Source organism: Myxocyprinus asiaticus, chromosome 16, assembly GCF_019703515.2.
Source record: "Myxocyprinus asiaticus isolate MX2 ecotype Aquarium Trade chromosome 16, UBuf_Myxa_2, whole genome shotgun sequence".
Taxonomy (NCBI): domain Eukaryota; kingdom Metazoa; phylum Chordata; class Actinopteri; order Cypriniformes; family Catostomidae; genus Myxocyprinus; species Myxocyprinus asiaticus.
The window spans coordinates 36382379-36395833 of record NC_059359.1 but is presented as its reverse complement, the minus strand read 5'-3'; the positions used below and the strand labels follow the sequence as shown (position 1 = coordinate 36395833).

At 39.8% G+C, this 13455-nt stretch overlaps 1 protein-coding gene across 5 annotated transcripts in view; it reads left to right on the top strand.

Moving 5' to 3' along the window:
* Positions 1 to 13455, top strand: part of triob (trio Rho guanine nucleotide exchange factor b) — a 237687-nt gene that overhangs the window by 77847 nt on the left and 146385 nt on the right. For all 5 annotated transcript variants that reach the window (XM_051720104.1, XM_051720103.1, XM_051720101.1 and 2 more), the window contains exons 3-4: positions 9544 to 9618; positions 11590 to 11704. In XM_051720104.1, coding sequence (XP_051576064.1) covers positions 9544 to 9618; positions 11590 to 11704 — 190 coding nt within the window. The remainder of the gene's footprint in view (positions 1 to 9543; positions 9619 to 11589; positions 11705 to 13455) is intronic.

The window sequence follows — 13455 nt, the reverse complement described above, 5'->3', positions numbered from 1 at the left end:
CTTTTGTCTGTTCTTAAAAATATAATAAAGTGTGTTTCTTCAAGCCCATGTCTTTGCGACTAACTGCATTTCTTGTCATGTGTCACTCCGAGATGTCTTACAGGTCACCTGCCTGTTGCGGGTAGATGAGCAAATTTACCCACGCATGAAATACATTTGGACAAGGAGCTTGCGAACTGGATTCAGCCTTGTTGCATTTGGCGGGTGGTGGGTGCTAGTTTCACACCCTGGCCACTGTTTAATATATTTGGTGACTTCCCAGATCCATAGTTTTGCCATTTCCCGATATCGTCGTTCATTATCTGTTTGCAATCAGCATCGTCCTATCGCCCAGCCCTATTTGGAACAGCAGGGGGAAGTTAAGTTTTTTGGGACATTTCTCTGTTTTAAAAAGGACAGCTCTGCCTGAGCAGCTGTGGTCATCGGTATCCCACTGTTATCCATTATGTATATAGCATTGGGAAGTCAGATTCATTTTGTTAGTTTATCTGTTCAAGTTTAAAGCTGAAGTGTGTTTCTGAACTTTAATGCTGTCACTCTAATTGGGGTCCTCATTGTTTTTGTGCCAGATAAAAAGACCAACTTGGAACGCAAAAATGCTAGTTTCAAAGTAGCTTCCCAAACACTGTCTTGTGAATACAACTTTGTTTCCAAATGGACTGATAAAAACCTGTGCACCCTGTCCATGATATTTCTGTGGTTATGCCTTCTGGTCTGAGACTGAGATTAGCGGTGGGTCTGTACAAAGTTTTGTGTTGCCATTGGAGCGCTGTTCAGATCGTCTACAAACGGCACCTGCAGACTTGCAAAGCAAAATAGCATCTGGCTCCTGTTGTTTTAGGGGGATTTCACACTGGCAGTTTTGCCTGAAACAGAGAACAGTTTGCATGAAAAATTGGTAATATGAAAGCTATTTTGCGGAGCAAAACACGTACAGTATGAAAAAACACCTTAGTGCCACAGTGTCCGATGTAGACCTCTGTAAGCTGAATGTTAATGAGTCTCAGAAATAAAATATGTCACCATAATACAAACACACATGTATATGTGTATGTTCAGTATATTACACAGTGTAAAGGTTATGTGGGTATTGGACTGAGATGAGGTCATTGAAGAAGGTAGAATTAGTGGCAAACATGCAAGCCCACACACGTACAGTATAACACATGTGTTTTGTGAATATTGGATTGTGATGAGGACATTCTTGTTGGGGAATAACACACACACAGAGTAGCACTCCCCATAAAGTCCCCTGATACTATATTGCACATGCCCCAGCTTGTGTTATATCTCCCCACAGACAACCATATCCTTATGCCAGGAAGTGGTGGGCAATTTAGCCTAATGACAAAATCTGTTATGATGGGCAGTCAGGCCTGACTACTGCTGACTCCCTCCTAAAGCTAATGAAATCAATAGCTGTGAAAATGTGCACTGCCCTCTGTGCCTTTTAACTATAGGGTTTTTCCTGCATTGAAAATAAAAATTAGCTTTGGTGGCCTGAAATTTCACTTATGAATATGTCGTCATCTCCTATTCTGCACTCTTATTAGCAGCCAAGCTTTCCAAAAGTGTTGAAACACTAGCTGAGTTTACATGGACACTTTGTGTTTTAAATCAGAATGAAATCATTCAGATCGATAATTCCGAATGTACTATTTACATGAACGCTGCATAAAGTGATCGGATTGATGTGAGCATTTATATGTATCAAGCATCAGATCAGAATTGCTGTTGTGATGTGTGTGCACTGCACAATTATACAGCATTCCCTCACCGTTTGAAGGGGTGTTCACACTTGACTTCGAGCACACAAAATAATTTCGGACTTCTTTACAAATGAGGATATGATGTTACGCTTGACGGCTTGTGGTTTTAATAATCAATACATCACAAATAACAAAAAATACATTCAAAATGTTTATATATAATATCTACTCATTTTCCAGCAACAATGAAAACATTCAGCTTTGAAATATACCACCTTTGAATTGAGCCAAGATGTCAGTTTTATTTACCTGTTTCATGTGACATCATTAAATGACCTCGCTGCCATATACAGTACAGGACCAATCTCCATATACCTTCTATGTGCTGTGCTGTGGGATGCGACAAAAGTCAGCCAAACCTTTATTTCTATTTATTAAGCTTAATAAAGTGATACTGCTGTTTACATAACAGAGCCAAAATCACTAAGTCAACCAGTGATGAAGGGGGAGAGCAGCGATTAAACACTTCAATTTATAATACCACGGCCGTGTAAGGTGTGTGACGATTGTAACATATTGTATAAAAAGCAATATAATGTCACTATACAGTATATATTTAATTAAAGACTATACAGTATACAAACGCTGGTCATTAAACAACACATAAGATTTTGAAGCACAAAATTTACTCACGCCACCAGACTACAATGTAAAAATATTTACACAATATGGAAAATGTTGGATATTTTTTAATTAACCACGCTACAAAGAGACAACATATGCATGACAACATACACTATATTACCAAAAGTATTCGCTCATCTGCCTTTAGACGCATATGAACTTAAGTGACATCCCATTCTTAATCCATAGGGTTTAATATGACGTCGGCCCACCCTTTGCAGCTATAACAGCTTCAACTCTTCTGGGAAGGCTTTCCACAAGGTTTAGGAGTGTGTTTATGGGACATTTTGACCATTCTTCCAGAAGCGCATTTGTGAGGTCAGACACTGATGTTGGACGAGAAGGCCTGGCTCACAGTCTTCACTCTAATTCATCCCAAAGGTGCTCTATTGGGTTGAGGTCAGGACTCTGTGCAGGCCAGTCAAGTTCTTCCACACCAAACTCGCTCATCCATGTCTTTATGGACCTTGCTTTGTGCACTGGTGCGCAGTCATGTTGGAACAGGAAGGGGCCATCCCCAAACTGTTCCCACAAAGTTGGGAGCATGGAATTGTCCAAAATCTCTTGGTATGCTGAAGCATTCAGAGTTCCTTTCACTGGAACTAAGGGGCCAGCTCCTGAAAAACAACCCCACACCATAATCCCCCCTCCACCAAACTTCACAGTTGGCACAATGCAGTCAGACAAGTACCGTTCTCCTGGCAACCGCCAAACCCAGACTCGTCCATCAGATTGCCAGATGGAGAAGCGTGATTCATCACTCCAGAGAATGCGTCTCCACTGCTCTAGAGTCCAGTGGCGGCGTGCTTTACACCACTGCATCCGACGCTTTGCATTACACTTGGTGATGTATGGCTTGGATGCACCGCTCGGCCATGGAAACCCATTCCATGAAGCTCTCTACGCACTGTTCTTGAGCTAATCTGAGGCCACATGAACTTTGGAGGTCTGTAGCGATTGAAAGTTGGCGACCTCTGCGCACTATGCGCCTCAGCATCCGCTGACCACGCTCTGTCATTTTACGTGGCCTACCACTTCGTGGCTGAGTTGCTGTCATTCCCAATTGTTTCCACTTTGTTATAATACCACTGACAGTTGACTGTGGAATATTTAGTAGCGAGGAAATTTCACGACTGGACTTGTTGCACAGGTGGCATCCTATCACAGTACCACGCTGGAATTCACTGAGCTCCTGAGAGCGGCCCATTCTTTCACAAATGTTTGTAGAAGCAGTCTGCATGCCTAGGTGCTTCATTTTATACACCTGTGGCCATGGAAGTGATTGGAACACCTGAATTCAATTATTTGGATGGGTGAGTGAATAGTTTTGAGCAATATAGTGTATGTAAAACACAATAGTAATAAAACTCCATGTATATTTGCATATGTTTTTTGCCTCGGTTGCTTTCTGTGTTCTCTTTGAGCTAAAAGCAGATCTTTCATATACATAGGCGGGATCATCACAGACGTTTAGTAATAAAGTGACCCAGTCAGACCAGAAAACAACAATGTGTAACTCCTGAATGAGAGATGTTTACGGTGATATTCTGCTGGGTGTGTGTACTCGCCGATCAAACGTCAGACTCGTCGGGTACGGAGATGAATCGTGAATAAAATATATTTAAATGTCCACGAAAGTCAAATCTGGCAACATTTCTGCTGACATCCTGGCACTTGTCATGCATCAGAAGCAAAATTTTGATGCTTTTATTGTTTCACAGGTGTTTCTCCATTCACCGCTGTTGCTTCTTTACCCTGATGGTCATAGATATGGCCACTGTGATGAAAGTGTGATGTGTGTGTGAAACGTCGTCACGCCATTACTGCGTCAGTACTGAACATGGACAGATCGTCCCAGTTTCACAAAGCAATCTGATCAAGTGTATACATGGCAAACATTTTCTTTTCGAACGGATTAGAAAAGGTTTACACCACCCCTTACAATCCGAATGACATTTAAATCGATGTGGCCAATTTAATCCGATTGACGTGGTTACATGAGACTTTTTTATTTGGACTGAGCTTCTAGTCCAATCACAAATGGATTACCAGGGGCCATGTAAACGCAGCTACTGTTATTGTCACCAATGAAAACTAAAACAAAAACTCTTTTAAAAAAAATGAAACATATTATTATTATTATTAACTGCAACAAAATTTTCCACTAAATGCAGCAACAATTAAAATGTAGCATAATTGTTAATACTAAAGCTTTACTAAATATTTTCATTACTCTAAAATGTATTTACTTCATCACTTTCTGATAAATAATTTCGCACTTTGCTCTGTGTATTTGTGTCTATATATAAGCAACTAGCAAATAAAAGACTTGAATAGCTGAACTAGGAACAGACTTTATTATGAAACTTATATTGGGATGTGACAGTCGACTTAATATAAAATTAAATAATTCAAACAAACACTGCATACACTTGGCCTTTAAAGCTGCACAGCAATATGTTGACCCAGATACTATGAGTATATTTATCAGGCTTTAGTCTTGTTTACTTTTCTTTGGATTAAGAAAATTGCAGTTATTATACAGGTCTTTTTAACCCATTTAAATATAAATACTGTATATGTGTATATATACACCGATCAGCCACAACATTAAAACCACTAGCCTAATATTGTGTAGGTCCCCCTCGTGCCACCAGAACAGCACCAACCCACATCTCTGAATAGCATTCTGAGATGCTGTACTTCTCACCACAGTTGTACAGAGATGTTATCTGAGTTAACATAGACTTTGTCAGTTTGAACCAGTCTGGCCATTCTTTGTTGACCTCTCTCATCAACAAGGCATTTCTGTCCACAGAACTGCCACTCACTGTATGTTTTAAATACACAGACATGGGTAACAAGTAAACAAGACAACCAATCACAAGACTGAACTTATAATAAGACAATGAAACATGAACCAATGACATAACAGAACTGATAACAAGACTCATGAACACAAACCAATGTGAACAAAACATATGGAACAAGAGAGGATCACATGACATGGCAATGAAACAGGAATTAAACTTTCAAAATAAAAGACATGAACACAAAACATGAACAAAACACATAAACGTGACAGTGTGGCAGCATTGCAGTGCATAAAATCATGCAGATATGGGTCAGGAGCTTCAGTTAATGTTCACCATCAACTATCAGAATGGGGGAAAAATGTGATCTCAGTGATTTGGACCGTGGCATGATTGTTGGTGCCAGACGGGCTGGTTTGAGTATTTCTGTAACTGCTGATCTCCTGGGATTTTCACACACAACAGTCTCTAGAATTTACTCCGAATGGTGCCAAAAACAAAAAACATCCAGTGAGTGGCAGTTCTGTGGACAGAAATGCCTTGTTGAGGAAAGAGGTCAACAAAGAATGGCCAGACTGGTTCGAACTGACAAAGTCTATGTTAACTCAGATAACCGCTCTGTACAATTGTGGTGAGAACCGTAGGTTGGCGGTGTTTTGGTGGCACAAGGGGGACCTACACAATATTAGGCAGGTAGTTTTAATGTTGTGACTGATCGTTGTATATATAAATATGCATATAACTGGTGTTAAGAAGGTCTTTTTAATGACTGCGCTTTTTTTAAACCAAAGGGAAATATACACTGCCTGGCCAAAAATAAAAGTCGCTGTTTGGATTTAAATAAGCAAATACTAAAGAGCCGATGATTGGATCATTATTGCAGTGATTAATATGTTTCAGCTGGCAACAATTCTTTTAACCCTTATTGATGCAGTGTGTAGCTTCTCATTTCTTAAACAACCATGTTGGAAGACGTATCCAGTGGTCGTGGAAAAGATGTTACTGTGTTTCATAAGGGGCAAATTATTGGCCTGCATCAGACAAAGAAAACAACTAAGGAAATTGCTGAAATCACTGGAATTGGGTTAAGAACTGTCCAATGCATTATTAAAACCTGGAAGGATAGTGGTGAACCATCAGCTTCACGGAACAAATGTGGTCAGAAAAAAAATATTGAATGATCGTGTTCTGAGATCACTAAAACACTTGTTGAAGTCACATCGTAAACAATCGACAGTAGAACTCACGGCTATGTTTAATAGTGAAAGTAAGAGCATTTCCACATGCACAATGCAATGAGAACTTACAGGATTGGGACTAAACAGCTGTGTGGCCACAAGAAAGCCACTTGTTAGTAAAGCTAATCGGAAAAAATAACTTCAGTTTTCTAGGGAGCATAAAGATTGGACTGTGGAGCAATGGAAAAAGGTCATGTGGTATAATGACTCCAGATTTACACTATTCCAAAGCGATGGGCTCAGGGTAAGAATGGAAGCACATGAAGCGATGTACCCGTCATGCATATGTCCACTGTACAAGCCTCTGGAGGCAGTGTTGTGATCTGAGGTTGCTTCAATTGGTCAGGTCTAGGCTCAGCAATGTTTTGCGGCAATAAAATGAAGTCAGCTGACTACCTGAATGTACTGAATGACCAGGTTATCCCATCAATGGATTTTTTTCTTCCCTGATGGCACAGGCATATTCCAGGACAACAATGCCAAGATTCATCTGGCTCAAATTGTGAAAGAGTGGGGCAGGGAGCATGAGGAATCATTTTCACACATGAATTGGCCACCACAGAGACCTGACCTTAATCCCATTGAAAGTCTTTGGGATGAGCTGGAGAAGACTTTACGGAGTGGTTTGACTCTACTGTCGTGCATTCATAAAGTATTCAGACCCCTTAATTTTTTTCACATTTTGTTATGTTGCAGCCTTATACTAAAATGCTTTAAATTATAATTTTTTTCACATCAGTCTACACGCCATACACCATAATGACAAAGCAAAAACCAGATTTTTGATAACTTTGCAAATTTATTAAAAAGAAAAAACTGAAATATCACATTGACATAAGTATTCAGACCCTTTGCTATGACTCTTGAAATTGAGCTCAGGTGCATCCCATTTCTCTGGATCATCTATGAAATGTTTCTACACTTTGATTGGATTGATTGGACATGATTTGGAAAGGCACACACATGTCTATATAAGGTCTCACAGCTGAAAATGCATATCAGTGCAAAAGCCAAGCCATGACATCAAAGGAACTGCCTGCAGAGCTCAGAGACAGGATTGTGTCGAGGCACAGATCTGGGGAAGACTACAAAAACATTTTTTGGCTGCAATGAAGGTTCTCAGGAGCAGAGTGGCTCAAATGGAAGAAGTCTGGAACAACCTGGACTCTTCATAGAGCTGGCTTCTTGGCCAAACTGAGCAATCAGGGGAGAATGGCCTTGGTAAGAGTGGTGACCAAAAACTTGATGGTCACTCTGATTGAGCTCCAGAGATCATGTGTGGAGATGGGAGAAACTTGCAGAAGGACAACCAGCAGTGCATCACTCCACTGATCTGGGCTTTATGGCAGAGTGGCCAGACAGAAGCCCCTCCTCAGTGCAAGACACATGATAGACCACTTGGAATTTGAAAAAATCACCTAAAGGACTCTCAGACTGTGAGAAACAAGATTCTCTGGTCTGATGAAATGAAGATTGAACTGTTTGGCTCATCACCTGTGCAATACCATCCCAACGGTGAAGCATGATGGTGGTAGCATCATGCTGTGGGGGTGTTTTTCAGTGGCAGGGACTGGGGGACTGGTCAGGGTTGAAGGAAAGCTGAACGCAGCAAAATACAGAGATATCCTTAATGAAACCCTTGTCCAGAGTGCTCAGGACCTCAGACTGGGCCGAAGGTTCACCTTCCAACAGGACAATGACCCCAAGCACATAGCCAAGACAATGCAAGAGTAACTCTGTGAATGTCCTTGAGTGGCCCAGCCATGTTAACTTATAAGAATATGTAAAAATATTATGATGTGCTTTGAAATTGTTCTGTTATGTGAATTTGGACTGTGCAGGGTTTGAAATGTTAATGTTGTTTCCCTAGGGGTGTTTAAAAGGCAGTTGCTGCTTCCTGTGGAGATTAACCTACTATTAACATTTACATTAATATTCACACATTCAGCCTTGTCATTGTGAAACCAAAAATCCACACTCAATGATAATAAAAAATTAAATAAAATCAGGAGTGATTTTACAGTAAAACACCTATGTATTTATGTTTACAGAATTTATGTTTCAGTTATTTTACTCTGCATCGCTGTGAATGTATGGCATTTCTCCACTACCCTGCTAGCACACATATGTCATGTATATGTTTTCATCTGTAAGATGTAGACTAATTTTTAGTCGGTCAGTAATGTGTCACTTGAGGTTTAGAAATAGTGATATATTGGCAGATATATTGACTAGGCTGAATAATCTACTGATATTTGCCTATTTTAAGATAATCGTCACCAAAAACATTATTTTCCAATAGTCATGCAACAGCTTTGCCGATTAGCAGAAGTGATGAGTTTCCCTCATGTCCCAAATCTGTCAGCATCATTGTTAATGATTAATGCACATTTGTATACTAAAAATGTTACATTTTGAGTAAATATTTTGTCAAATAAGTGTTCATTTAAAGTTGAAGATTTTAACGTGATTCTTTCCAGGCATTGCACTTTTTTGTTAACTGTTATTAAGGTTTTCTGTGCCTTTATTGTACGTTTTGTAGCATTTTGTAACTTTTGTATGACCTGGTTATTCTTTAGACAGGTGATATATGCAGTATTTTGTGATTTTCTTTGATAAATAGATTATAGTTTTATAATGAAAGATTTTGACTAGGATTATGTTTTGGTGTCAATGAGTGTACCTTTGCATGTTGTATGTGCTCATGCATTGGTAAGGCTGTGGATGTATTAAGATCTTGCCATCTGGTGAGTAGGCAGGACAGGGAGAGAATGAGGATCAGGGTTCGAGAGGAGGGGTTGTAGCTCTGAATATGAAGGCCTTGCCATAGCTGTAAATATGTTATTTAAAGCACACATCATGCTATCAGTGCTCTTTAAAGACATTAAGAAATCTTAATTCTGCTCTTTTGGATAAGCTGGTACATAGTTTCATTCTCCACTCATAATTCATTAATGTAGTGCTGATTCATTAATGTAGACTTATCAAGACTATGAATAAATGATATAATGTTTTGCTTTTTTAAGTTCCACGTTTGTGTTTATGAGTGTCTTTGTCTTCATGTGCTTAGAAGACTGATACATTCTTTAACTCTTCTAGGGTTCCACAGGAATGAGGACATGAAGGCCATTGAAGTTCTACCCATTCTTAAAGAGAAGGTGGCATTCTTATCAGGTGAGCCAAAAATCCATGTTAATGTGTAATTATTTTTTTTTTTTTACCATGCTTCTTTTCAGAGGATTAGTTCAAGCAAGTTTCTTGAAAATTATTTTAGTAATCTAACCCTCGTGAAAATGGGATCAAATGATAATACCATGGTACTTTGATATACAATATACAATGCATGTTATTATCATGGTACATTGGTGAATTTCACAGAAAATGTCTTGGTCATAAAAATAAAAAATAAAAACAACAACAACAATAATAATAATATTTTGCATGAAGAAAGTCTATTTCATTACCATCTTTACCAAAGTGATTTGTTTTTAAAATCAGCATAAATTGAATTCAGTTCAACAAATTACCATGTTATAAATTGCAATTGTACTTTACAATTTAAATAATATATAATTCTATTTATTTATTGCATTATAGTAATTAGACCAAAGAAGCTTTTTTAATTTTTTTTTTTCATATGAAATTCTAAGTCGTTTATTTTAGAAGTGTTCCCTGTGTGTCCAAGGGCACAGATTTCGATGAATTTTAATGAGAGAACACTTATTTGCAATGACAGTCATTAACTCTCAGATATGTGTGCTCAAAGGCAGAGTGGCATCACTGGGGAATTGCAGTGAGTGTTGAGCTGGCTGCTGACCCAGATAGCTTACCAATATCTTACTCTTTGGCAGGCCAAACTGCATATCGTCAGCTCAGCTTGCCTTAAATACAGATATAACTCATTTCCAATTTTGCCCTTTTCCACCACTGTACTTCAAAGAAGAGAGTTTAATGAAGGTTGGTATACATTTACTATATGAAGCAATGAAAATATGAAGGCACGCAAGGATATGAAGCAAGAATTGTATTCAGTATTACACTGTGTCCTAACTAGTGGTCGACCATTATGGGGTTTTTTAATGGTGGATGTCGATATCTAGGGAGCAGCGTGGCCGAAAGGATAATATAATGCCAATACATCACACAATTTAATATAGTAAATAACTTAATTAAAAAAATTACAGTGCTGATGTAGGGCCATATCGCACTCTTGCTCGTGTGATATTGCTTGTGTGTGTGTGTATATATATATATATATACCCCTGGATTAAATATTAACCACTGTGAAGAAATGTTGCTGATTTAAAATAAAATGAAAATCATTCCCCCAACATATGTCACAATGAGAAAATTGTACCCCAATGTATAATTAAATAACAGGGAATAATAATTCTGATGCCCTTCACGTCAGTCAGTTGACATCAAAGGTTTTTTGTTGAAAAGAACGCACTTGCCAGTTGTGTCGGATACTTACGCCAGAGGGCACTTTTGGCGTCTATAGATTGATGCGCTGGTCTCTTGCAAAAGCGTCAGTTTTTGATGCCTTGGAAGTGAAAACATGTTGTAAGACAAGACAGTTAAAAGTTACAGGGAACTGTTGAGGAGAGAGAGATGGCAGGCAGCAACAGAACAAACTGTGATTGTCTGTTTACACGTCTCAGACAATTCTTTCAAACAGTCGATTCTTGGCACCCTCACGGCTTGAGAAAGGAATCGGCCAAACAGGAAAATCAATTGGCCAATGCTCGTGATTTAAAAATACTGAATATCGGCCGATTTATCAGCAACAGCAATATTTCAGTCGACCACTAGTCCTAACTAGACGCACTGTGACAAGTTTTCAGTGACACATTTTCTTGCTGCAAATCGCTGTGTGAACGCCACTGTAAAGTACAAACAATTTTATTCAGAAAAGTTTTTTTTTTTTTTTTTTTCACGTTTACTGTATAATTTGGTCATAGTGATCCAAAACATCTATGTGTAGGAACAGTTGGTATGCTGAACTTGATGTGTTTCTCAAGAATAGCCATTGTCTTATTTTACTAATGCTTGGCTGACATAGATTTTTGGAGAGGCTCTGTCATGTTCTCAGACTGTTTGGCTGGAGTTTTTCCAGAATCAGATGTACAATGTATTTGCTTGCAGGTGGAAGAGATCGTCGTGGAGGGCCAGTCCTCACATTTCCAGCCAGAAGTAACCATGACAGAATACGACAGGAGGACCTCAGACGACTCATTGCGTACCTTGCCGGAATCCCAAGGTACTACTTGCATGTGTGGGTTTTTGTCTGTGTGCCAGTGTGTGTGTTATTATGCAACAAAATTCATAGCTGTTGAAATAGATCAGGTGCAGTCAGTGGAAAAGACAGCACAGGTGTGGAAGCCAGCCAGCTACTGTAATAATGAATATACAGTCCAGTCACAAATGTGTCCATGTCTCTTAACCCTAAGCTGATCAAGGAAAGATAGTTCAGCAATCTGTCTATTTCTGGCCAATTCATTTGAAATGGCCAATTCAGTGACAAGTGGTGATTTTCAATTGCATTGTAGGGGAATGAGTGTTTATCTCTGGATAATTCTATCTTTCTTTGCTGTATCTAAATAAATACCACAGTATTTTTCACAGCAATTATTAGTAAAGTAGTGCTTGCTCTTCTTGTTGAGAAGAGGTATGTATTACTTTTCTTAGCAATCAGACTTGTTTTTGCCTGGAGGGTGTTAAAACGGACAAAAAAGTCTGGAGATATACACTATATTGCCAAAAGTATTCGCTCACCCATCCAAATAATTGAATTCAGGTGTTCCAATCACTTCCATGGCCACAGGTGTATAAAATAAAGCACCTAGGCATGCAGACTGCTTCTACAAACATTTGTGAAAGAATGGGCCGCTCTCAGGAGCTCAGTGAATTCCAGCATGGTACTGTGATAGGATGCCACCTGTGCAACAAGTCCAGTCGTGAAATTTCCTCGCTACTAAATATTCCACAGTCAACTGTCAGTGGTATTATAACAAAGTGGAAGCGATTGGGAATAACAGCAACTCAGTGGTAGTCACGAAGTGATAGGCCACGTAAAATGACAGAGCGGGGTCAGCGGATGCTGAGGCGCATAGTGCGCAGAGGTCACCAACTTTCTGCAGAGTCAATCGCTACAGACCTCCAAACTTCATGTGGCCTTCAGATTAGCTCAAGAACAGTGCGTAGAGAGCTTCATGGAATGGGTTTCCATGGCCGAGCAGCTGCATCTAAGCCATACATCACCAAGTGCAATGCAAAGCGTCGGATGCAGTGGTGTAAAGCACGCCGCCACTGGATTCTAGAGCAGTGGAGATACGTTCTCTGGAGTGACGAATCACGCTTCTCCATCTGGCAATCTGATGGACGAGTCTGGGTTTGGCGGTTGCCAGGAGAACGGTACTTGTCTGACTGCATTGTGCCAACTGTGAAGTTTGGTGGAGGGGGGATTATGGTGTGGGGTTGTTTTTCAGGAGCTGGGCTTGGCCCTTAGTTCCAGTGAAAGGAACTCTGAATGCTTCAGCATACCAAGAGATTTTGGACAATTCCATGCTCCCAACTTTGTGGGAACAGTTTGGGGATGGCCCCTTCCTGTTCCAACATGACTGCGCACCAGTGCACAAAGCAAGGTCCATAAAGACATGGATGAGCGAGTTTGGTGTGGAAGAACTTGACTGGCCTGCACAGAGTCCTGACCTCAACCCGATAGAGCACCTTTGGGATGAATTAAAGCGAAGACTGCGAGCCAGCCCTTCTCGTCCAACATCAGTGTCTGACCTCACAAATGCGCTTCTGGAAGAATGGTCAAAAATTCCCATAAACACACTCCTAAACCTTGTGGAAATCCTTCCCAGAAGAGTTGAAGCTGTTATAGCTGCACAGGGTGGGCCAACGTCATATTAAACCCTATGGATTAAGAATGGGATGTCACTTAAGTTCATATGCGTCTAAAGGCAGATGAGCGAATACTTTTGGCAATATAGTGTATCTAGGGAG